The 26,954-nt window shown below is 38.1% G+C and overlaps 2 protein-coding genes across 3 annotated transcripts; one reads left to right on the forward strand and one right to left on the reverse strand.

The window, feature by feature from the left end:
* Positions 1-474: 474 nt before the first annotated feature.
* LOC135770870 (heat shock 70 kDa protein-like) lies at positions 475-4,161 on the reverse strand. The gene is made up of 2 exons (XM_065280751.1): positions 4,038-4,161; positions 475-2,915 (listed from the first exon to the last, which is right to left on the reverse strand). Exon 2 carries the CDS (start codon positions 2,885-2,887, stop codon positions 956-958), a length of 1,932 nt encoding a protein of 643 aa, XP_065136823.1. The 5' UTR covers positions 2,888-2,915; positions 4,038-4,161; the 3' UTR covers positions 475-955.
* Positions 4,162-6,529: 2,368 nt separating this feature from the next.
* On the forward strand, positions 6,530-26,551 carry sh2b1 (SH2B adaptor protein 1). Of its 2 annotated transcripts, XM_065273235.2 has the most exons (10): positions 6,530-6,901; positions 9,386-11,435; positions 11,853-11,954; positions 16,867-16,958; positions 17,058-17,143; positions 17,376-17,510; positions 17,729-17,940; positions 18,932-19,106; positions 20,082-20,172; positions 23,384-23,548. In XM_065273235.2, the coding sequence occupies exons 2-10, from the start codon at positions 9,744-9,746 to the stop codon at positions 23,403-23,405; spliced, it is 2,607 nt and encodes an 868-aa protein (XP_065129307.2). In that variant the 5' UTR covers positions 6,530-6,901; positions 9,386-9,743; the 3' UTR covers positions 23,406-23,548. The 2 variants fall into 2 exon arrangements, with proteins under 2 accessions (XP_065129307.2, XP_065129306.2); XM_065273234.2 differs by lacking the exon at positions 20,082-20,172 and having other exon boundaries at positions 23,384-26,551.
* Positions 26,552-26,954: the final 403 nt, after the last annotated feature.

The following is a 26,954-nucleotide window of genomic DNA, read 5'->3' on the forward strand; positions in this document are numbered from 1 at the left end:
CATAACTTTATAATTTAAACTAATTGATTGTCTTTGAATAAATAGTTTATGAATGACCATTTTTTTATTAAGGAGGGATAACAGTTATTCCACTTTTTTTATAACAAGTAAGCAATTAAAAAGATCAACATTAGCATCTATCCATATACTAGACTATTTTGGCACCTGCAAAAATGTGTCACATTGTAGACCTTGTGCAATTGCATATAAACATTTGCCTATTCTGTGAGAAACATTGTATGATGAGCCTGATTTTCTTAGCTATTTTTACAAATGGATTATTTTAATTTAAACTTGATCTGCTTTATTAGTTGCTAAAACTCTAACCTGCTATAATTTTTCATGTAGGCTATTTAGCTGAAACAGCCTTCTTAAACCTTTGTTTTACCATTTTGTTAATGTTTCACTTCATTTAAGTTATAAATAATACTGATATTAGAACAATTCTATAAAAACTGTAACAATGTCAACGACTTAATTTTCAACAGTTTATTGAGAATTCAGACACAAACCAAGAAAAAATGCTAACATTAAATTAACTTTTTCAGATATAACAATGCCTGCACTTACTTATAACTGAAAGATACATACAGAACAATTCTCTGCATTTTACTCTGCAAGTTTCTACTTATTTCTTAACATGCAAATGGAACACGATTTAAATCTTTTGATAAACATTAACAGTTATGCGTTTTATATATTATTGACAGAAATATATGTTTCATATGAAATAATCTCGAGTTACAATATATTAAACCATCTTAAAATGTACTCAGTTCAAATTCAAATAAAAAACAACAAATCTAAACTGAATATAATACCACCAAGAAACAGAATCTTTGTAATAGTTCACAACATAGAAATAAATGGTCCACAAGGTTTATATAACTGTAACTGTGTAAACTGTATTGCAAAAATGCTTAACTAAAGAGCGATATCACATCTCTTCTTATACCTAATCCACCTCCTCAATTGTTGGGCCCTGAGATCCGGCCCCTGAGCTAGCACGTGTCTGATCTCCACAACTTCCTGTTGGCATCCCACCCTGGTATAATTTAGTGATGATTGGGTTGCAGACTTTTTCCAGCTCCTTTAGCTTATCATCATACTCTTCCTTTTCAGCCAGCTGGTTGTTTTCTAGCCAGGAGATGGCTTGGTTGCATTTTTCTATGACTCTTTTCTTATCATCCTCACTGATTTTTCCTTTCATGTTCTCATCCTCCACACTGTTCTTCATGTTGAAGGCGTAAGACTCCAGTGAGTTCTTGGCAGCAATCTTCTCTCTTTGCAGATCATCTTCTGCTTTGTATTTGTCAGCGTCCTGCACCATTCTCTCAATCTCTTCTTTGCTCAGACGGCCCTTGTCATTGGTGATGGTGATCTTGTTCTCTTTGCCAGTGCTTTTGTCCACAGCTGACACATTTAGGATTCCATTGGCATCGATGTCAAAGGTCACTTCGATCTGAGGGACTCCACGTGGTGCAGGTGGAATTCCCGTCAGATCAAATGTTCCCAGAAGATTGTTGTCTTTGGTCATGGCCCTCTCTCCCTCATATACCTGGATCAGGACGCCGGGCTGGTTGTCTGCATAGGTGCTGAATGTCTGGGTCTGTTTGGTGGGGATGGTGGTGTTGCGTTTGATGAGGGCAGTCATGACTCCTCCTGCTGTTTCAATACCCAGAGACAGTGGAGCAACATCCAGCAGCAAAAGATCTTGAACGTTTCCAGATGTGTCGCCCATAAGGATGGCGGCTTGCACTGCAGCACCATAAGCCACTGCTTCGTCTGGGTTGATGTTCTTGTTCAGATCTCTTCCATTGAAGAAATCCTGCAGAAGTTTCTGGATCTTAGGGATTCTGGTTGATCCACCAACCAGAACGATGTCTTTAATCTGAGACTTGTCCATCTTGGCATCTCGCAGGGCTTTCTCCACAGGTTCAAGAGTTCCCCTAAAGAGGTCTGCGCACAGCTCTTCAAATCTTGCTCTGGTGATGGATGTGTAGAAGTCAATGCCCTCATACAGGGAGTCGATCTCAATGCTGGCCTGAGAGCTGGATGACAGGGTTCTCTTGGCTCTCTCACAAGCTGTACGAAGCCTCCTCAGTGCCCTCTTGTTCTGACTGATGTCCTTCTTGTGTTTCCTCTTAAATTCTTCTACAAAGTGATTCACCATGCGGTTGTCAAAGTCCTCCCCACCCAGGTGAGTGTCTCCAGCTGTGGATTTCACCTCAAAGATGCCATCTTCAATGGTCAAGATGGACACATCAAATGTGCCTCCACCCAGGTCAAAGATCAGGACGTTACGCTCTGAACCTTTGCTTTTATCCAGCCCATAGGCGATGGCTGCAGCCGTGGGCTCGTTGATGATTCGAAGAACATTCAGCCCAGCGATTACTCCGGCGTCTTTAGTGGCCTGCCTCTGGGAGTCGTTGAAATAGGCGGGAACTGTGATAACCGCATTTGTCACCTTCTGTCCCAGGTAAGCCTCTGCAATCTCCTTCATCTTAACCAGGACCATGGATGAGATTTCTTCAGGGTAAAATGATTTGGTTTCTCCTTTGTGTTCAACTTTGACCTTTGGCTTTCCTCCATCGCTGATGACTTGGAAGGACCAATGCTTCATGTCAGACTGCACAACTGGATCATCAAATTTCCTGCCAATCAGCCTCTTGGCATCAAACACTGTGTTGCTGGGGTTTATGGCCACCTGGTTTTTAGCTGCATCTCCAATGAGCCTCTCTGTGTCTGTGAAGGCAACATAGCTTGGTGTTGTTCTGTTGCCCTGGTCATTAGCGATGATCTCCACTTTTCCATGCTGAAAAACCCCTACACAGGAGTAGGTGGTGCCCAGGTCAATTCCAATACCAACACCTTTTGCAGATGACATCTTTGTTTAACAGATATTTAACAGCTTGCTGTCCATAACAATATAGAAACACAATAAATATTTGTTAAATGCGTTTAAACATTTATAGACTGTATTTATAACAAGTAACCCAATTAGTGTGAAATCAGCACTACACGGAAAGTTCTAGACAAAAACTTAAAAAAAAAAACTTGCATACAAATAAATTATATAGTAAATTAAAAGGTTGTAGTTTGCAAACTAACAATATTTTATAAGTTTCAGATATAGCGTTACAAAATGTTGGAGAACTACAACAAAAAGTTACAAATTATTTGAACATAACATGCCCCTATTTAGTAGGGTAAATTCCAGTAGATTAAGACACTTTTTGACATTGATGTTGACCAGTGTTGGGTAAGTTACTCAAAAAAAGTAATTACTAGTTACTAATAACATCTTCAAACATGAAATTAGATTACTTTACAAATTACCCTCTCCAAATAGTATTTAATTACTTATTACTAATTACTTTCTAAATCCTATTTGGTAAATTATACAAAGATAGGCTTGAAAGGGCTTGAATAAATCATAAAAGTACATCAATTATTCTGCTCACACACCTTTTACGGTTCAATTCTCACTATAACTAATTATTAACTACTTTTGCCTCAAAATAGTCCTAATAACTGAGTAAACTGGTCTTAAGTTTAAGAATACGTAGGAATTGTGCAGGATTAAGAATGAAGAATAAGGTTTTGCAGAATCAAGCATTAATGTGTGCTTCTAAGTACTAAAAAACTTCCAATATCTCAGTAATATAAATCCTAAGTACCAACCGGTTTATAATAGTGAGAATTGGAAACTGAGTGTTTCCATTAATCTTATTAACTCACCAAAGTATTTAAAGTGAGAAGGATACATAAAAAATGTTAACCTTAGACTTTAAATTTTGATGTTAAATCCACTATTGTATTATATTTAGTTTATACAAAGTATTTAGTTATAACAGAAGTAAATTACTGGAAAAATAAGGGTAATTGCTTACTTTACGTTTTAAAGTAAAATTTTATTAAAATTAATTACTTAGTAATTGGTTACACCCAACACTGGAAGTGACTGTCAAAAACTGTCATAATTTACCTGAATTCATTATTCATGTAAAAGTGAAAACAAACAATGCAAGACTTACGTGAAAAATCGTGAAGTAGCTTGGTTTTTCAAGCAGAAAGTTGTTTTATTATCAGTAACAGTCGTCCGCTTCGTTCTGTGACAACACTGCACGCTCTCAAGCTCAGCTGTTGATATACAGAAACAGCGCGTTTTCTACGCGCTTCTCGAACGCTCGAGAGAGGAGTTAACCAATGAAAAGGCAAAACGCGCGAAGGGTTCCGCCCATTGGTTGCTGGTTGAGATCCCATAATAAACTTCGTTTGCTTTCTGGAGCATTCCTTTAGAAACTGATGATGGATCGATTCTTTAACTTACTTTTTACTTATATTTAGCATTTCTTTCTTTTGTGTGCTTGTAAGATCTAAATGACGGTCGCACACTAGATTATACCAAAATATGGTCACATTACAACAGTACTTCAAAAGCGGGAGCATTATTGCAAAAGTAGATCATGGGCTTTTTTTAAATTGGAGGGTTTCAGACCTGTTTGTCATTTTATTCTCCTAAAATGTTGAAAATGTTTGTTGAAAATGTTTTCCAGGCTTTCGTCAATAGAGGGCAGTATATGGAAGTGAAACAGTGACAGTCGAGTTTCATTGCACCTGTATTTGAGGAAAATGTCCAGTTCAAGTTTGTTTATATATTGCATTCACAATTTTTCATTGTGCCAAAGCAGCTTTACATGAAACAGAAACCAAGAAAACACAGAAAAGCAAAAAACAACAAAAGCAGCCTACATGAAGTTACAGTTATATAAATGGATTCCTTATTTGAATAACATAAAACGTAGTACAACATTCCTAACTATATTATAGGATGGAGTACATAAAGGTATTCAAATCTGTTACCAATAGTTTAATAAATAATACTCTGATTCCAAACGATATTTCTAAATCTTGTCCAGAAATTGAGTACATGGAGGGTATTGAAAATTGTTTTCTAATAGCAAGATGTATTAGGTAATAATAGGCTATATTAATATAATAATAATACCAAGTAAAGTAGCGAAATCTGTAAGATTGTAATTGGACCACAACAATGAAAGCAGGATTAATGTACAAAATAAAGACACGTCAACAGTCTCCCAGTAAGGAAAATGTCTTCATTTTAAGTCTTTAAGTCCATAACATAATCAAATATTTTCTACATTTTTTGCTTGTTTTCATCTGTGGTGTGTACAAGGTATAAAGTGTGTGTGTGTTTATGACTTGCTGTGCATGTGTTCACAATTAACTGATTGGGTTAAATGCAGAGGTCACATTCCAAGTATGGGTTACCATACATTGGCAAATATGTCATATTTTTCATGTACAGAGCATAATTCTTTTTTGAAAAAAACAATAAACTATACAAATACAATATAGAATACAAATATTCTGTACAAATATAAACTATTTAACATTGAGGTGTTTTGTGGTTTTCCAAATGGTCCCAAATAAAATGATGGATGGTCCCTAACAAAAGCAACCAAAAACAAATTGTACATTTAGGCATGGGGTTTACTAATGAGACTAAACCTTATAAACCTTTTAAATAATTTGTCATGGATAGCTTAAATTTTTTTTCCATATTTAACATTAAATGTGCTGCACATTCAATTCACAGTTATATCTAAGGAATAATATATTTATGGGAAAATAGTTGGGTTTTTTTTGCAACTACTCTGTGGGAGACTGCAATGTTTACAGTAGAGAGAAGAAAGTATTCTACGCATACTTAAGTCTTCTAATGTATGTTTATTTGTGCTTTATTGCACTTAAGCGCACAAATTCCTTACCTCTTTGATGTAAACAAAAATAAACAAAATGTTCTATTGACGTTAGCCTGTGAAATTTCCATGGGTACACAGATCCACACGCTCTGATCTACAGGAAGTATGGAGAATGGGAACACCATAGCAAAAGAAGGCTAATTTTTGAAGGCTTAGCTGATTCAGCAGTATATCCATAGACTTTCCCAAAGATATGTCTTTGCAGTTTCCATTGTGATACAGTAAATTTACTAGGTTTTCAGAAAATATTAAAAAGAAAGGATTTAAATCTCCAACCTTAAAATAATTTTAGTTCGCCAACCTATTCTATAAAAAGAAATAATAAAATATGAAATCAAACATGCTTTTTCTGCATAGCTCATACAGCTTTATAAGCTTTCCTATTAACTTATTTCAAATGTTTACAGTGTTTGATAGTAAGCATAATATAATTTGTAGGCTAAATGTTTACTATCTTATGCAAAATTGCACAATTATGCTATAAATTATGTAAGAATCAATTTAACCAAATACATGTTAATCTAACAAAATGTTTACATTTGACAATTAAAATGTGATTCTTTATTCTAAATAACAATAAAAGCATTCTTAACCTCCCAACATCAATTAAGCATCAATCCCCGTTTGACACATTGTCCAATGTGTCTTCACATCAAGTGCACATCCCTTTTCCTCCTAATCTTTTTTCTCCCATTGAAATCCCCCTTCTCCCACACTCTCTGTCCCCCAACCAACTTCCTCTCCCACTATCGCGAGAGACTGATTGGGACAGCAGGCAAAGAAATATTCATATACCAGCAACAAGACCGGTTGCAAAATCCTTAACGTATACATAAATGTATACCATATGATTAATCAATTAATTTAGCATCAGCAATGACCGATCAGCCAGAGAGGAATGAATAGTAATGTTTTTAATATTGGCAATTTAACACTGGCAGACACACAGTGCCTGCTTAGCAATACAGTCAGCTAGCTGACCAGCAGCTCAAACTTGGTAATTTATGAGCAGAGCTACGTTAGCTAGTTAGCACCACAGGCTAGTCCAAAATACGCTTGCACCTCAACTTCTTTGGGGTTTCGGTCAAATTGTGTGGTCTTCGTGCAAATAGGTGAGTTGACTGAATGTTTTCTTTCTATTGCACTTGATTGTTAGCAAACTGGCCAACTCAAGCTAGCTTTAGTTAGCTCGGTGTGTTGACATTATCAGCGTGAGCGCAAATGACAATTAAACTCACAACCAGGCAGTTAGATATGGCGAGCTTTGTTGTTATGCTCTGTAGATTTATCGCATCTCTCGGTCGTTTTAGTTTATTCAGATAGCAAACCTTTAACGGTTTGTGTGGGTTTTCTTTGAAGCTAGCTGCATCGGCCTCGAGTTACATACTAGCCTGAAGACAGTGAGTTATCACGGAGGCTTATGAGCATCATTGTAGCATCATTGTTACATATAATGCTTATGTAAACCGACTACCGTTTTGTATCACAAATGGTTTGGTTTCTACAAGTTCGGGTTCAAATGCTTAAATCTTTCAACGCGTGGGTTCTAGATTGGTTTTTAATGAAATAAATGAGAAATTAGCGCTCAGCACGTTCTTCTGAAATCAGGTGCAACAAGATTGAGTCTCGCAGCTTAAACTATGTCATGGGATTGAACCCATTGTGGTTCAAGCAAAACAACGCGTTTATCACCGCCACTTTACGCAAGAACCTTAACGTATAAATGTAATTTTTACGCCCTTGTTAAATAAATACGATGATCATGCCTGCACTGTACACGCCTGTTACTATTATCGATATGCACACATGAAGTATATCACTGTAAAATATTTTATTTACTATAATTAATTATATTGAAATTTTGATTTAGAACCTTACTATAGTAAATATTAAATTATACTACAATATTTGCTGCAGTTCATCAATTCACTATAGTTAATACTACAGAATGCTATAGTATATAGAGGTCAACCGATAGTGGATTTTACCGATAACTAAGTTGGTGCCTCTTTGCCGATATTCGATTAATCAAACGTTATTAAAATGGATACTGGATAAAAACAAACATAACACTAAAAGTGAAACAGTACTGAGATGTATTATAAAGGAAATAAAATTACAGCACTGAACCACGAAAATGGGCTAAATAAAATAAATGCATAAATAAAAATATATTAATACGTATTGAAATAAATACTTCTGTGAAATAATCCCACTGGTAAAATTCAAATTACACAAATGTATATTATATGTGTAGTCTTGTACTTTATTTGTTTCTGTTTTAACACTTAATTATTATCTAATCAAAATAACAAAAGCTGTATTGCATTGATGATGCACTGAATTCAGATTTTGATTTGTTAGATATGTTAACGTAGCATCCAGCTTCATTCAGTTTGCTTTCTCTCGTTATTAACTTAAAATATGGATAAAAGTAACCAGCTGTATATAAATAATGCAAATCAATTGTAATAATCAGGACATTAAACATTTGGGTTGGATTATCTGCGTGTATTTTTGTGTAATCGTTTGAGTTAGGGATGCTTAACGATTAATCGCGATTAATCGTTAGCAGAATAAATGTTTTTATTTACATCATATGTGTGTGAACTGTGTACAATAACTTTGTATAAATAAATGTACACACATGCATGTATATGTTTTAGAAATGTTTACATGTGTATATACATTTGTATATTTATGTATAATTTATATTATATATAAATATAAATACTTAATATATACATTTTTTTCTTAAAATTATACATGAATGTGTTCATATATATATATATTTTATTATACACAGTTTACACACATATGTGATGTAAACAAAAACTTTTATTCTGCTAACGATTAATCACGATTAATTGTTTAGCATCCATAGTTTGAGTACTACTAATATTATTGTTCTGTCAGCCTTGACTACAAACTTAGGTTCCTGCTGTTGTTTCTCTGCTAATGCAGCATCTATTTAGCAAATTAATTACTTCATAATGATATAATAGCAATGGACGCACTCAGAAAAATTGGCATGAATTTTTTGCAGATAGCCGATTGTTCCACCAATAAACTATTGGTGCCGATTAATTGGCAAAACCGATTAATCAGTTTACCTCTAATAGTAATTTCTTCAAAAATATAATAATGTACTACAGTTTACTATAGAGTACATACCACAGTTTTTTTTCTTGTGGGTCAGTGAATAGTGTTAGACTGATTATTTACATTTACACATTTGGCAGACACTTTTATCCAAAGCGACCTACAGTGCATAACAAGGTATACATTTCTTTATAAGTAAACGACTGGGTTCAATTCCATGACCTCTTGCTCTGCTTATACAGTGCTCTACTACTGATATATTCTGGATTGTTTTAATTCATAATAAATGTTAAAATGCAGTATTTGCAAAAACTCTCTCCTGAATCTAAAAAAATAGTTTGCAATGAATGATCTTCATAAAGATATTTGTTGCCTTCAGAACTGGCATTTACAAGATGTAACATTATTGCATGTAAATGAAAGTGGATGTGTAAATAATTTGTTAGGATAAAAATACTAATGTTGTTTCTGTTTTGTTTTATCAACCGTTTTAGGTCACTTAAGGATCCTTGCACAATTGTAAAACTCCGGAGACCATTTGAGAACTGGCCGGCTGCTCTTGACATTAAAGTTACTTGGCATACAGCCCCTTGAGCATACATTGTTATGTGTAGAATGTAAACTAATTTGTAACATCAAACTTGTGAATCAGATCATTGTTTTAAATGGGGGAAAACAATTATAAGTCATTTTTAGGTCAGGTACTTGGAATTTATGTCTGTTGTAAAATTATAGCCCGATGAACGGCGTGTACACGCCCCATGCCCACGTAGATCGCAGCGATCACTTGATCCTTGACCCAACATCTTGGATATTCAGTTGGTCTTAAATTGATCACTCTGTTTATCAGTCATGAATGGCTCGCTCTTAACTCCGCCTAGCCCTCGTGCTGCGGCTGATTCGTCTCCTCTCCCACCCTCCCCATCTCCCTCCCCTTCTCCTCCATCCCCATTGCTGTTGCCCCTCTCTACAAGACCCCCACCGTTGCCTCCTCCAACTCCTGCGGGTCAGCCGTTGTCCTCTTTATCTGACACACCCACACCATCTCCATCTCCCTGTCTTAGCTGGACAGAGTTCTGTGAGCTCCACGCACGGGTAGCCGCTGGTGACTTTGCCCGTCATTTTCGGGCCTTCCTGCAGGAGAACCCGCATTACTCCCCTGATTCCGCTGCTGCTTTTTGTCGGCGCTTTACAGACAGATTTGTTCGACATTTCGAGAGTGAACTTGAGGGGACTGCCGTTGGTAGAGAAGGAAACTGGGTCGCCCAATCAGATGTTACATCACTGGAGGAGGATGCAACATCTCCACCCCTGCTGCCGCCAGAGGCTACCACCCCCTGCCCCCCCACTCACATTCGTTCTGCGTCCAAATGTCTGTTACCCCAGCATGGTCACGAGGAGGCCCGCGGTGTGGAGAGATTTCAGAACCCTGCAGCATTTCAGGACCCTTATGCTCATACGCAAATTCTGCCCCCTTCATCCTCTTCTTCATGCTCTTCCTCAATGGGCGGGAATAATGGGCGGAGGGAGGATAGGGGACTGACAGGTAAACAGTATCATCACAATCCATCTGGCTACAAAGACCTAGAGGAAGAAGAGGACAGCTGGGCGGGGCCTGTAACTGAAGAGGAGGTGGACACAGACATAGCAGAGAAAGACAATGAGGCAGAAGGTGATGGTACCTCAGAAAGATCTGATCTCAGCCAGACTCCAGCATGCCTCAACCCCTCTGGCACACCAGCAAACTCTGGGTCAAAAGGCAATGGTACGCCCATGGGGAGTCACTCCAAAAACAAACTAAAAAAGCGTTTTTCTCTGCGCAGCGTGGGCCGTAGTGTTAGGGGGAGCGTGCGAGGTATCTTACACTGGCGCAGCTCCTCCAGTGAATCCCCACAGAACTGCAATTCGGGTAACTCCTCCCCTCTTCCTTCCAGTTACAGCTACACTACAGGTTTGCAAGATGGCAAGAGGAACTCCCAGGCTGTTCCTACTTCTCTTCCTGTCTCCCTCTCCCTTCCCCTCTCCCTGCCCCACTCTTCATCATCATCTTTGCCTCCATCATCCTCCAGCAGCGCAACCTCCCTCTCGTTCTCCGAGGCCCGTGATTGGCGGAGGAGCAATGGAGATGGGGAGAAGGAGAAGTGGAGCCAGAGGTTGGAGAAATTACGACTCTCCCGGTCACCACCACCGAATCTGTCCACTGCCGCTGCACTCTCCTTGGCCATATCGCCATCCGCTTTGCCTCCCAGCAGCGCTGGTGCACCCAGGAAAATGGGCAGGCTGGTCCGAGAGGGGGGTGTGACTGTGTGCTCATCTTTGGATGAATTTTCTAGCACTTTCGGTTTCCCGGGTTTCTCGTTTGGACTGCTGCACCACGGCACGGACAACACCAACGCCGCATCGATGCATCCTCCAGCCACGGGAGGAGCTGCTGGTGGGCGGGGTATGCGTTGGCACAAGTGTCGTCTGGTACTGAAAGAACGAGATAAGGATGGAGGGGATGGAGGACTGGAGTATTTCCTTGAGTTTTACATCCCACCAAAGGTGAGAAAATAAAATTCCAAACATCGAAAAATCTTTCATGTTAACTTTAGTGATGTGTTCCAATGATGTTTATGGGTTACATGCTGCCAGATGTCACCTAACAGGCTTAATTGTAAATGCCATCAGTGCCATCATTTTAGTTGCATATAATATCTCTTACAGATTATAACAAAAATGTTACAAAACACCTTTACAACATATAGTGTGTATGTAAAGACACAAAGCCACTTGTGTTGTAGTGGATAATCATCATTATTATTTAGATATTCCATAATGTTAATGTTGATGATATACATAACAGATTTCCATTAGAATGCACTAATGGCTTGTTAATAGTTGCACTGAATAAGTCTGTGTAGTGTATTGTGTATATATTAAGCATATGTTGATTTTTTTTAAATTATTTTTTGGTTGTAGTCCTCAAAGCCTAGACTGACTGTCCCATGCTGCTCCATTGTTAACGTCAGAAGCACTACAGCTATAGAGGTGCCAGACAAGGAGAATACCTTTCTTCTACAAGTAAGTCATCAATCTCGTTTGTCTTTAGGTTGCCTTTCCACTGTACACTACATTCGGACATGACTGTCAGAGTTTGCCCTTAGTGGCAGTCGTAATGAAATTTCCGTTTAACAGTAAATCCTTGCCAACATGGGAGAGAAGCTCAGTCCAGCGACAAAGCCTTCAATCTACCAATATTCACCATAGTGAAATAAATAAATAAATGCAAATGAATTAAACAATAAACAGCTATGCAAATATGACAAAGACTTTCAATATGTATTCATATCAACATATGGACAAGATTAAAAATAACATATATAAGTATGAAATGAATCATTTGACTTATCCGTGATTAATAATTTTTATAGGATTCAGGTGTTACTGATAAAGTAAAAAAAGATAAATAATTTTCACTTGGCACACAGTGTTTTCATTGGAATACACTAAAATACTGGTTGGCGTGTCGCATTTGGTGTAATGGCACAAGTTAAAAAAAAGCATCCGCAGACGGCAGCACCCCACGCAGCCCCTTTGCTACTCTCCATAGGGAATTAATGACTTCCGCTTTCATTAGCCATCATTTGTCATGTACACTGGAAAGTTAGCTTATATATTTATTTTAGGAAGAGATTTTACAATATAACAGTAGTAATTACATTATGTACAATGTTTAATAAATTTAATAATTTATTATGTTCGTCTTTCCTTATGATTCATCTTGTCAAACTTTACCTCTGTTTTTCTTAAAAAATACTTTGTGTTTAGTTTACATTTACATTGAGGCATTTAGCAGATGCTTCAATCCAAAGGAACTCACAAAGATTAGAAAAGAATAAAGACTTTTGTCATAGGGAGCTAATGAGTGTGTTTACATGCACAGTCTTTTGCCGATCATGCTTAATAAACTGATAACACGTGGGGTCATGTAAACGCGTAAATTGATTTTCTTTTATAGGGGAAAGCCCATAAATATGGAATGTTTTTTTGGTCTTTTTTAAATTAATTAATTAAATTATAAAATAATTAATTAAATTATAAAATAAAAATAAAATTGCAAAATATGTCCCAAATTTGAAAATTAAATGCTAAAATAAAAATTAAAACATTATTTCATTTTCATTTTTAACGTGATGAAGCATCATTCCGGCCAAATTAAAAAATTAAATTAAATTGATGATTTGACATTTCATTTTCAATATAATCTTGAGTCAAGACTGACAATATTAAAATAAAAAGGCAAGCTTGAAAAGGAATCTGTAAATAAAATTTTTTAAAGGCTTTTTATTCATGCCCAAGCAATAATAGGGACAAAATTAAAATGTAAAGTTCAGTTTTAATTTTATGTTCTGTTTAAATTATTTGTTTTCATTTTCTTTTTCGTTTTCATTTTCATTTTCAACTTGTATGCAAATTCAATGTTAATCAATGGGTGGCGTTTACTTGCTTAAAAAAAAGGGGATTGGCTGAAGCAGCGTTGCCAACTCAGCGACTGTGTTGCTAAAATAGCGACTTTATTGCTACATCTAGCGACTTTTAGGCCCATTTAGACAAACTTAGCGAATGTTTGGATGAATCTTAGCTTCACATCTGTACAGATAGGGTACTGTACGCTTGTACTGGCCCACGAGTGCCGGGTGGCGCTGTCCCGGTGAAATGTGCGTCTGGTGTCTCTGTGCATGGAGCTGGGCAGTGTAGGAGCTGACGCGTGGATGGGATTCGCGTACATTGTTTACATTTCAAAGGAGGAACAAACAATAAAAAGTGGCTGGTCCGCTGTTATATATGTGCGTATTTTCACACATCTGGTCCGGTGAGGCGTCAGTTTAACGAGCTGATACACAGTCACTTACTTTTAAATGAACATTATCTGTTTATTTAGCCTATGTGTTGTCTGTACAAGTATCAGAACTTGCGTCCTCTGTGAAATGCGAGTCTCTCGGAGTCTTCTGTGTACACTGCACTGGACACAACATACAGTTCTTCTGACCATAGCTGAAGCGTGGAAGACGAGCTACGCACATAAGGGCTGTGACGATATCACAGTAATACTGCATCACTGCTGTAATAAGATGCCAGCTGCGGTGATGTCACGGCCGCAACCTTATAAAGCGCGTCATGCCCAAGTGCTCTGATTTCTTGAACTGTACCAACTCACTCCCTGGTTTTAAACCCCTGCGCGAATAACAACATCTCTGCAAGAAAATGTCAGAGCCATGCCCATGAAATTTCATGTGCAAGGAGTCCGAGCCACGCGCATATTAAGCTTTCTCATTCAAGGAGAAGCACTGTGCTGGTGATGATAATGACAGCATAATAATATTTTAAAACTATAATGGGCAAACATGACAACTATCGTTATGAAGGCAGGAGCGCGTATACTGACAGCACAACTCGTTATTTGGTTGAATGCTGTGCTTATATCTGGAGCTACTGTAAGCGAATTTCTGAAAGCAATGATTGGAGTATCCATAAGTTTTGCGCAGTTATTTACGTAATGATGCAATTGTCGATTTCGTTTTGTATCCACTTTGAGAACATCTAATTAAACATAATAACAATAATAACATTAAATAATATTTATTTTCTATATCTTTTGAGTTTAATATCAATTATGGAACAGTTTTTGTCATTGTTTGTAACCCATTTTTTGTACAATAAATTATTAAGAGTTTCAACATGTTTGGAGAAGTGTGTTTCTATTCACGGAGAGTTTACCGAAAATGAATGTCTAAAGAAATAGGAATCAGGTTTTACACAACTCATCAGAAACAATCTTAAACTCTGCATGTTCTTTCTGCAGGTTTTCAGGTTGTTATTCTATGAAATGTATTGTATAAAATGGGTTATAAACGATGACATAAAAGGTCTATAAATCATTGTATATTCAAAAGATATAAAAAACAGAAGTTAACATATAGAAATACATATTATTTCACATTGTTATTGCTAATATAATTTGTTGTTTTAATAATATGGGGTGGGTTGTTGTGCTAACAGTCTAACCGCGTGATTCTGTTGCTTTTTCACCACGGTAAAATAAAATCCCGTACGGTCACAGCCCTACTCACAAATCAGCGTTACAAATGAGGACCACTTACAAATACCACAAAGGCTGAAGGTCTGCTCTGCCAGTGTGCCCGCTGCAAAAGTAAGTGACTGGTCACTCATGTCCATTTTCATGAAATGCATACAAATAACACGCAGTGTGATTATAGTGCTATATATACGCCAATATTGCGAGCATATGATAATCCAGTCCTTAACGGATTTTGGCATAATTATGTATTGCACGATAATCACACTGTGCTATGTGTATGCATTTGATGAGAATGGCTGACGCCTCACCGGATCAGATGTGTGAAAATACGTACATATATAACAGCGGACCAGCCACTTTTTATTGTTTGTTCCTCCTTTCAAATGTAAACAATGAACGCGAATCTCATCCACGCGTCAGCTCCTACACTGCCCAGCTCCATGCACAGAGACACCAGACGCACATTTCACCGGGACAGCGCCACCCGGCACTCGTTGGCCAGTACAAGCGACACAGTAGCCTATCTGTACAGATGTGAAGCTAAGATTCATCCAAACATTCGCTAAGTTTGTCTAAATGGGCCTAAAAGTCGCTAGATGTAGCAATAAAGTCCCTATTTTAGCAACACAGTCGCTGAGTTGGCAACGCAGCGTTAGCCAATCCCCTTTTTTGAGCAAGTAAATAAACGCCACCCACTGATTAACATTACATTTGCATACAAGTTGAAAATGAAAATGAAAATGAAAACGAAAAAGAAAATGAAAACAAATAATTTAAAGAGAACATAAAATTAAAACTGAACTTTACATTTTAATTTTGTCCCAATTATTGCTTGGGTATGAATAAAAACCCTTTTAAAAATGTTTTTACAGATTCCTTTTCAAGCTTGACTTTTTATTTTAATATTGTCAGTCTTGACTCAAGATTATATTGAAAATGAAATGTCAAATCATCAATTTAATTTTCTTTTTTAATTTGGCCGGAATGATGCTTCATCACATTAAAAAATGAAAATGAAATAATTTAATATAATGTTTTAATTTTTATTTTAGCATTTAATTTTCAAATTTGGGGCATATTTTGCGATTTTATTTTTTATTTTATAATTTAATTAATTATTTTATAATTTAATTAATTAATTTAAAAAAGACCAAAAAAACCTTCCATACATAAATGGCATAAGCACAGGTAGTTTTTTGCTCATTACCCCGATTTCAAGTGGCATGTAAACACCTCAAACAGCTTTCTCGCAGTTTTGTTCATGTGCGCATGTCTCCATGTATAAAAGATAAACATCACACGCAGAAGTAACCGCAAAGTAACGCATAAAAGTCTCCACTCAACTGAAGCAGTTGGCGGAGAAACTGCGAAAATAAAAGCTGATGTTATATTTACAGGTTCTGCAGACACAAGAAGTGATACAACAGTATAGCTTTAGACAGATATGCTGTCTGCTTTTTGAATGACTATTGTGTAGTATAGGCGGTGACGTCACTACCTGCAAAAAACCTGACAATTCTCCAAGTCCCATGTAAACGCAGTTTTCTGCATAGACGGTTTATTGATTTGTATGTAAACGCATGAAACCAGTTTTCTATAATAAGCAGATTTTTGATAGTTATCTATGTATTTTGTGCATGTAAACACACTCATTAATACAAAAAGTGCTTATACCAAGTTACAAGTTTTCACAAACAATATTCTTAAACAATAACTGTTGAGAGAGAGAAAAAGAGATTTAGATATTTCTTAGATAGGAATATAAATGCAGTCGTTTTCTATGTCAAGTTTCAAAGTCAAGAAAGTCCTACTCTTGAAAATCTGGACATGCTGCACTTCCACTGTTCATCTATGCATTTGATGCATTTTCTGTTTTTTTTTTATTTCTTGCAGTTGGAAGGTCAGGTGCAGTACGTGATCGAGACCAGAGATGCAGTTCAGATGAGAGCTTGGCTCAGTGACATCAGAAATGCCATTTGTCTGAGGTAGAGCAAAGTTACAAGTTACTAAAAAGTAACCGCATAATTATGCAATAAACTGAGCAGAAACCCATCAAATGTACTTATTGCCATCCTTCCTATTAGTGAGCAAGAGGACGTTGAGGGAGTTTGTGGCAGTGCTCTCACCGAGCTCAGCGGAACGCCAGAATTCAGTGACCGTCTGTCTCAAGGTAAGTGGTGTGAGGATGATGTCACCAAGCTGTGGTTAGCTGCATTCAGGACAGCATGTGTAATGGGGCATGTGCTTGCCCCCATCTACATGTGTTTGCCTGTAACTAGTTCAGACTGGTTTGAAAATAGCTATGACAGTAGCACAAATGAATATTGTAATGTGTTTAAGCAAAATAGTGTTGTAAATACACATAAAAATGATCAGCTGTTTAATGTGGGTTTTTTACGCAGTGTGCTATGGTGGAGTCAGTGGATCTCCCCAATTGGAGCCTCTACCTCCCGAGTTACCACCCCGTGCCCCTCTCGATGAATTTGGGGGCGGAGCAAGTCTCGGCACTCCTTTTGCCGAAACTCCTGATGCGACAGGTAGCGTGCTGCATTAAACTATGCCCGTTTTGTGGTAAATCCTATGAATGTATCCACATTTTTGTTAACAATATTATTTAAATAGTGGATAGATTTAAAAAAAACTTTTCAGTTTGCGTTTACCATGAAACCTATGGTTTTGGCATTGCTTTTATTATCATTGTTGGATTAGTTGAGTTGAGCAATTGACACCCTCACATTGGTGTTGCCCCCTACAGGGTCGTTCCTGTTCTCCGAAGGTTCTGTGTCAGAGACAGTGGAACATCCTCTCAATGAGTGTCAGTGGTTTCACGGCACACTGTCTCGTCTTAAGGCGGCCCAGCTGGTGCTTGCAGGCGGCATGGCCAGCCACGGGGTGTTTCTCGTCCGGCAGAGTGAGACACGGCGCGGGGAGTACGTCCTCACGTTCAACTTCCAGGGCAAGGCAAAGGTAAAATGCATGCTCTTCTGTAATCTGTAAACTGTGACAAGCACTCAGACGTATCAGTAATGTGGTTGCTCGTGTGAATGATCAGATACACTTGCCGGTTATAGCATAGGGTATTTCCTGTAACCACAGTTATGTCAGTTATGTCTGTGAGGATAAAATATCAGAAAATTAACATAGAGAGGATAAAATGTCAGATCTTAGTAAATCTTAGAATATCAGATTTGCGCATTAGGCCTTGCTGTGTAAAGGTTATGCCAACATATAAACCAGCTGCTGTGAATCTAAATATTAGGAAAAGGCTGAATTTTTCGGATAATGGTATCAACTATATAAACATTTTAGTGTGATGACAACAATTTGTAGGGGTGATGAATGTGAGAATCAGGATAAACACACTTAAACAGGCACTCCACTTTGTTTTAAGTATTCAAATTTTTCAGCTCCCCTAAAGTTAAATATTAGATTTTTACCTTTTTGGAATTCATTTAACCGATCTCCGGGTCTGGCGCTACCACTTTTAGCATAGCTTAGTATAATCCATTGAATCTGATTAGACCATTGTCATTGCGCTAAAAAATAACCAAAGAGTTTCAATATTTTTCCTATTTAAGGCTTGACTCTTCTGTAGTTACATTGTGTACTAAGATGGACAGAAAATTAAAAGTTGCAATTTTCTAGGCAGATATGGATAGGAACTATACTCTCATTCTGGAGTAGAGTCAAGTTTTTAATAGGAAAAATATTGAAACGCTTTGGTTATTTTTCAGATGAATGCTAAATGGTCTAATCAGATTCAATGGATTATGCTAACCTATGCTAAAAGTGGTAGCGCCAGACCCAGAGATCTGCTTAATGGTTCCAAAACGGTAAAAATCAAATGTTTAACTCTAGGGGATCTGGAAAATGAGCATATATTTTTTTTAAAGTGGGATGCATTCCATTGCTCTCCTTGAATGACCCTTTTGCTTCTGTTCTGAAATTCTCCTCTCAGCACTTACGGCTCTCCTTGAATGAGGATGGACAGTGTCGGGTGCAGCATCTTTGGTTCCAGTCCATTTTTGACATGCTGGAGCATTTCCGCGTGCACCCCATTCCTCTGGAATCTGGGGGAGCCTCTGACGTCACCCTCATCAGTTTTGTGGGGGCCACGAATGTCCGGCAACCAGGTATGGAAGTGGTGGGAGGGGTGAGAGTTTACAGCTGAGAAAATATAGCCACAGGAAAATATAGGACAGTAATGAAAACTCTTCCGTCTCTTGACAGTTATTTTTGACACACATTTACACTAAATTTTCTAGATTAAAATAAAGACATAAATGTTTACAGTCCTAGTGGGTCACTTAAGAAGTTAAAACAATTTTCCAAGATTTCTTAGGAGGTGTTAAGTAGTGTCAGATTGATTGGCTTGGTTGAAATCCTGGTTTAGAATCCTGGGTCTTTGGCACTGAGCTTGTTTGTATGTGTGTCATTTGAGTGGGATGAATCTGGAGTGAGATATTATGTGTATTTGTTTATGAGTGCGTATGAAAAAGAACATGGCCACCGCTTGAGTTGTTTGCACCTGTCACAGAGATGTGACTGAATGTGGGATCACCCTGTGTATGAGATCACTTCCTGTCACTAGTCATGGCATGCTATTAAAAGGACACACTGTGCAAGCATCAGCACTGACTGTTCGCGCACACATCCATCGCTGCTGCCAGAGTCTGATGTTGGCCGCTTGTGCATGGTGGTGTTGTTTTGTGAATAATTTGTCTGTAAATTTTGATTTCTCTGTGTGCATGAGTGCTTCCCGATACAAACTGTACAAACTCCTCCCTAAACCTTTGAAACATTTCTTAGATCACATCACCTCTTATTTATTTCATTTTCTTATATTCTGAATCTCCTCTGACCTGTCTTTATCATCACATCATTACAGCATCTTGATTCTCTATTATATACCCAACTTCTGCTCTTCTTTCCTGTCTAAACCTCTTTTCTACTCTCATTACCATTGCCTTATTTCAGTTTGATCAATCATACCTCACACCTCTGCTCCTTCCCCTCATCCTGCTTCAGCCGCTGGCCTTCCTCATAGTGCATACCAGAGCTCTGATTGGCTGTTTCTGTTGTTGTTTGTCGTTGGGTCATCTTCGCAGGCCGGGAAAGGGCAGGCAGCCGCCCCACAGTCTGTGATGTCATCACCACGCGCCACCCTGACTCTCCATCAACCCCCATCTCTGACTGTGTGTAAGTGAGACCAGATTCAACTGAGAGAGACGGACAGGGTCTGAGACAGAAAACGTAGTTGATAAAACTATGCTGGTTTGCAGACTTTAGACAATCATAAGATAGGATATATACATATAGAAAAGAAAGGTATAGATGCAAAAACTGCATGTTTAAAGGCATAATTTATCATTTTCACTGCAAGGGGTCCCTAAACAACAAGAACGGCTGCAGCTTGATGTTGTTATTCAAGAGCATGGATCAATGAGATTTGTAGTCTTTCACCTTCATTGTTGTTACTGTGTGTTCACACCAGCTGCGTTTGAGGCGTCTCAGTTTGCAGCTTGAACATTTTGAGTTTACTGGCTTCATTCGCACTTGCGCGTTTCCCGCAGCAACACTTAATTGGCACCGTGCTAAACGCCTCATTCGCATCGGGAGACCTTCAGTCCTGCGTCAACATGTCTTCACATTGACTTAACATCGAAATCACTGGCTCTTGACGCCTCTACCTTGGCTGGTCTGAACGCAGTATAAGAATTGTTATAAAATAGTTATATAACCACTACTTTATAATGTAAGGCGCCCAGTGTGACTTGATAGAAGACAGTGGTCTCTAACATGGTGCCAGGCAAAGCACATTCAATTAAACAATGATGAACAAGTAAAACAAAGTTTTGAGTAGAATATCAACAAAGTAGCCCTTCAGATTTTTTTATCCATTGTGGTAGCCCTTGCTCACAAAACGGTTGGACCAATGCAGTAGAAGTTTCCACTTTTGCATTTCACATATTTCTGCATTTCAACTGCTCTTGTGTGGATCGATCGGCCTATGACATCAAACTATTGCAAGAGTATTGCATTAGAATCCCTCTCAAGATAGTTTGATGTCATAGACCGATCTATATTTGCAGTGCCACATGAAGTCAAACTAAAGATATTTAATATTAACTAGATGCGTTGCTGGCATTGATATGAATGGGGGAGATCACAATAGTCTGAATGGTTGCTCTAGTCCCACCTCCCAGTTAAAGGAGCCAATCGTCAATCGTATCCTCTAGGTTTTTCCAGGCGCGTCCGCACCGCATTGAGTTAAAACATCTGAACTTTTAAGAATGCTGCAAGCGCAGCGCAAGTCATGTGACGGGAACCTATGTTTTTAGGTGCGACGTGAATGGCCCATAAAACCGCAAATTTTCTCAATCCAAATATTGTTGAAAAAGTTTAATACACGTGTAAAAATCACGTGTTGGTTGTTCTTAAAGCAAACGTATCGTGTCAGAGAGAGGGTGAAAATTAAGTACATTTCTGGAAATAATTTTAATAAAATGTTTCAACAATGTTAAAAGTTCCAGTGTGGGTTTTTTGCGTCATTTAGTGGTGAGATTGAGAATTGCAACCAACAGCTTAGTCCACAGCTTGCATAGAGAAGCTACGGTAGCCGCTACAGGACAAATACGTCATCGTCTGAGACAACTAGGGGATGAAACGCGCTCTAAAGAACATTTTGCCCCTGTCCCAAATGGCGCAGTTCATGTGGACTTTCGGTCTCGCGGCCTTAAATTGCGCGTGCTCGCTTAGTCTATGAGTCCGTAGGGTGTCCCATCTGTCATTTTTACGCTCATCAGCGCCCCCTTTGAACCCTTGATGCGGTCTTCGGCGAAGCCTGCACTGCAGAAGGCTTTGCGCACTCTACCAACCCAGAAGTCCTTGCGAAAGAGAAATCAGACCAATCAGACGACGGAAGGGAGGAGTTCACACTGAGGGCAACTTCTCTTCCTATTTCCGCCGTGACGCTTGAGTCTGTCCCAAAATACAACTTCGGTGGACCCTCTTGGACTCGCGTCAAGGGTCCCTAGGGTCTGCACTACATGATGTCATCAAAATGTGGACTCTGAGGAGGTCCACAAGTCCGGAGTGTGCCATTTTGGACAGGACCTTTGTCTGTTTAGGGCTACTATAGACGGTTTCAGCAGTAACAACATAAACAAGCGGCTGTCGTGGTCCGCACGTAACTTCCGGTAAACTCTGCTTATATTAAGTAACAACAAAGTTCTTTAAACGTAGTTTATTTATATAACAAGCAAAAAAACAACAGATTACCTAGGAAACCAAAACATTTGTCATTCTCGACGAGGCTTTTGTTCAAGAGATCAGTTTAGCAACTAGTCAGACCATAAAAAAAAACGAAACCGGATGTAAAGTTCGGATCCAGACGTGTATCGCGTCAGCTGCGTCCGATGAAACCGTCTATAGAAACATATTTGTGACTTCCATGTAAGGGGACCCGCAGTGTATGTAGATAAAAATGTCTCATTCTAAGATAAAAGCAATACAGATTGGTAGGTAAGGTCTTTAAACACCATTTTTAATATAGCAATGTATTTTTATGCTCATAAAAGTCCCACATTGCAGCTTAAAAACAAAATGGGTTGTAAACTTATTATTATATTGGTTTTAAAGTTAAACAGGATAGTAAACGGGACAAAAACGTATCTACTACAATTGATTTTAATATGAAACGTGTGTGTTACATACCAGAATAAAGCCAAGCGTTAGACAAAGACCACCAACTTGCACTGATGTTGTATATGGGTGAGATTCTGTATTGGGAAAAGTAAATAGGGCCTCTTTTCATTTCACGACTGACAGAAGATAGGGAAAAGAAGAAACTTAAAAGAGACAAAACAAATAATAAGACAAAAAAAAGAATCATGTACAGTAAGACAGGTCATCTGTTCACATCAGTGCACATCTGTCTGCTTAACTTCCTCATTCACAGCTTGGGTTCAATTGCACACATCCATCCTTAATTGTGTCTCACGGGGTAATGCATTCATTGAACATTCACCCATTCTAGCCTGCTTCAGTGATAAAACAGGACAGTTAGCTCTGACTCCTTAAAAGCGTGATTTAGCATTAGATGGTAGTTTAGTTTTTAGTGAGTCCCTATGTAATGAGCGAGCAGATATTTATTACTTCATTACTCTTTATGCCTATTTAGTGGAGGCAGGGTGTAAGAAGGCTGTGTGCAATGTGTTGACCGATTCCATTATAAGCAAGCATGTGTCACAGCCTTTTCTTTTCTCTGTATTTTACACTTTATACTGTTTGTTACTTCCAAATCATAGTTTTTATGTTTAATTGTGTGTGTGTTTTCTCCACCTTATTCCTCTCTCCTCCTACACTGGAAATGTCTCCCTCTTCTCTCCTGTCACTGTTCCTCTCTCAGACTTGACCAGCAGACCCCGTAGTCCTCCTCAGCCACCACCTCTGCCTCCTGGACGCCCACCGCCCCCCACCCCTCCGCAGGACCGAGGGAGCGAAACAGAGGCTGCAGGAGGAGGTGGAGCCAGCAGTGCGGCGGAGGAGTGCGAGGACCGCGACAGGGATCCGCCTCTGCTTCAGCTGGAAGGGGTGGAGGGCGAGGAGAGGGAAGGAGGGAGGGCAAGAGCCATTGATAACCAGTACTCCTTCGTCTAAGCAGAATGAGAGTGAAGAACGAGGTGGGATATGGAGGATGAAGAGGAAAGCCCTTCACAAGCAGTATTTTTTTTTCTTCATCAGAAGAACTGATCGAGGGTGTCCCAGAACCAAGTTATTAACACTATTGAACAGAGAGAGAGAGAGATGGAGAGAATGTGAGAGAGACATCCAGAAGTATAAGCATATATGATATTGACGGTACATTATTAAAACACTAAGTAACGGTACTACACTATAAAGGACGGTGGATTGTAAAAATTATTGATCAGCTCTTACTAATCTGTTCTCTAGTGAAAGTCATTGCTAAAGTTCCTCTTTTGGTGCTGCTGCATAGGAAGGTACAAAAGCTTCAGCATCAACAATGTTGAAGCATGCAGAAAGGTACCACACCATAGAGCAGTGGTTCTCAAACTGGGGGGGGGGGGCAAGGGGGCCCCAGTTTAATGACATTTTATAAAATACATTCATTTATTATAAATTCTGTGTAATTAAACCTCAGAAAAATAAGGCTACTAACCAACAGCACTACATTGTGTAATTTAATATGTTTTGTTTAATATTGTTTTATGTCGTAAATGTTTTTTTTGGGGGGGGGGGAATGAAGGGATGCACCGTACACAAGGGGGCTGCAAGCCGAAAACGTTTGAGAACCACTGCCATAGAGTGCCGCAGGGATGACGTATTTTTGTAGGCCAACCCGGAAGTTTGCGGGACACTGGTTCCCTTGACAAAGCCCATTTTTAATTATTTTATTTTTTTGTTAATTATGTTAAATTAATTTAATAGACTTTTGGATTATTGCAAACAGAAGATCAGTGTTTAACAAAAGTTTGACACTTGCGCATTTTGTCCAACAAGATAATCTTCACAGATTAACACAATTTTGAAGCCTAATTTTATTATATTTTGAAGTTTCCTAGAAATTAAAAGGTACTACTTTCTCTCCAGATCAATGCCATCACCACCAAGCTTCGGACAACTTTTTCAAACTTTATTAAACGCATTTAATACATGTTCCCTGATAAGGACATACTCTGTGTATTCTTTTTTTTTTGGAAATTGTGCCCATCTTGCATTGTTTTTGAGATCTTCGTGCTTGATGACGATTAAAGTCTCCGACATAGTCCCATGTAGCAACTTGTTAGCAACCACCCTGTTAAAGCTTTAAAATCATGAGTGAGGCTATTACTGTCATAGAGTAAAATGTGAAAATATCTTTGGCTTATTTTAACCCAAGATCTTATTTAAGGAGTTTAACCGAAACCCCATTGACTTCAGGATGATGGAACCAGAAGTGCTAAAATGCTAACCTAAAACCTAGGTTTTGCCTACAAAAATGTGTCATCCCTGCAGCATGCTATTGTTACAGTGTGTTTGCCTCCCTTAATAATTTAATTGTCTGGTGTTGCCTAGCCCTTCGCACTTATACAAAAAAGTTTTTGGAAAGCACCAATGTATTAGCCTATAATCGGTATCGGCAGATAAAAGCAATTTTTTTCACTGTCAGATATCAGCCAATTGTTAAAAAACAGCAGACGATCAGGGCAAATTATATCCTGGCAAATTTAAAGGGGTGGAAAACACATCAGAACTGATAATGCTTTGTGATTGTTTTGAAATTGGGTGACAAACAAAGGATTAAAAAGCAAATCTATCAGTGTTGGTAGATGTCATTCTAAGTAATCGGATATCAGTATCGGCACAATTTTGTCCCTTTTTTTTATTTCCTCAGGTGAGCAGATATTTTTACTTATTCAGGGTTGTTACCCACCAGCACTCTTATATACTGGAGTTTTGATTGTTTTTTTTCTGTTTGTGTTCTGCCACTGAGAAACTAAGAATGTCACAATGTAATATCTTTCCTCCTTCCTGTTCATTTCAATTGTACTAATCACTAGTTAGTTGTGCTTAAAATTGGCCCAGCCATAGCCAAAAAAGCCCAATTCTCCGAAATAGTGATATTACTTTTTAAGGTTAATTACAATATTAAACATCTCCATAGACTCCATTATTACCTCAGAGTCCTGATCTGTTACCCAGCTTCTCTCTGTGTATGAGATCACCTAGCATACAGACCAAGGACGAATCCTCTACTCTCCCCCTATCTCACTCTCTCTTTATATGTTACCGTTACGTTTAGCTCTACAACCTTTTTATTAGTGCATTTATTTTAAAGATGGAGTCCAGAGGAGGGAGAGAGAATGCCCTTCATTAGAAAAATGCTGAGTACGATAATGACAATAATAACTGATAATAATGAATTTAAAATGAATAATTGTTCAAATAATAGTATTATTTTAATTTTTTGTTTGTAAAATGCCTTTTTTTTGCTGTTTATTATATGAACACACAATATTTGTTCTCCAAGAGCTGTTTTCTGTTTATAATTATTTGTGCCTTTTTATATCTCACACTGTTCCCCGCTGCTGTCTCCTAAACTTTCGGTTTCTACAGATTTCAGGAAAATTTTGTGAAAAGGAAAATAAGATGGTCCCTTTCTTCTTGTGCCTTTTCGTGTTGTTAATTGTCTTTCCCTCTTGTTTTGTGCCAGTCATTTTTGAGTTTGTGCCTCAAGTCTTTTATTGCATCTGATGTTCAGTTTAGTGCCTGCATCTGTAATCTCATCTTTCATTTCATTTTTTTTTTTGCTTCATTTAAGGTTGCTCTTCTTAATCCTACAGATCATTCAGTTCGATTTGTCGTTTGCTTCTTTTTCGCCTCCTTTTATCCTTTATTTAAACCTCTTATTGTGCCTTCTCTCTCTTTTCTCTCTGTCTGTCTGTCTATCTGTGCTGGGACCGTGTGTTAAGTGGACAGTGTTGCCCACTCTGTGTAATTAGTTTCAGGTACTACATTGAATTTAATGATGATGATGATGATGATAATAATATGATATAATATAATTATACTGAAACAATAACTGGTTGTGTTGTGTTTAATTGTGTGATAGATAGATAGATAGATAGATAGATAGATAGATAGATAGATAGATAGATAGATAGATAGATAGATAGATAGATAGATAGATAGATAGTGAAGCATCTTTTATATTTTGACAAGATTCATTATTTGTTTAAATTCTGATACAGACAAAAATGCACAAGGCTCAACCCACAATTAAATTAATCCATTGTGCTTGCCTAATAACGCAAGGGGTAAGTTGCTGTCATACATAGTTTGTGCAATTTTACTTTCTTGAAGCGATATGCTTTCTCGTTCTTTTTATATATACAAACGCTTCTTTGTCGAAGCATGTGAGCCTGTGGCAGTCGACGTGATGCGGATCTTGTACGCCTTTGCGTCTACACGCTACGTTT

Source organism: Paramisgurnus dabryanus, chromosome 3, assembly GCF_030506205.2.
Source record: "Paramisgurnus dabryanus chromosome 3, PD_genome_1.1, whole genome shotgun sequence".
NCBI lineage: Eukaryota > Metazoa > Chordata > Actinopteri > Cypriniformes > Cobitidae > Paramisgurnus > Paramisgurnus dabryanus.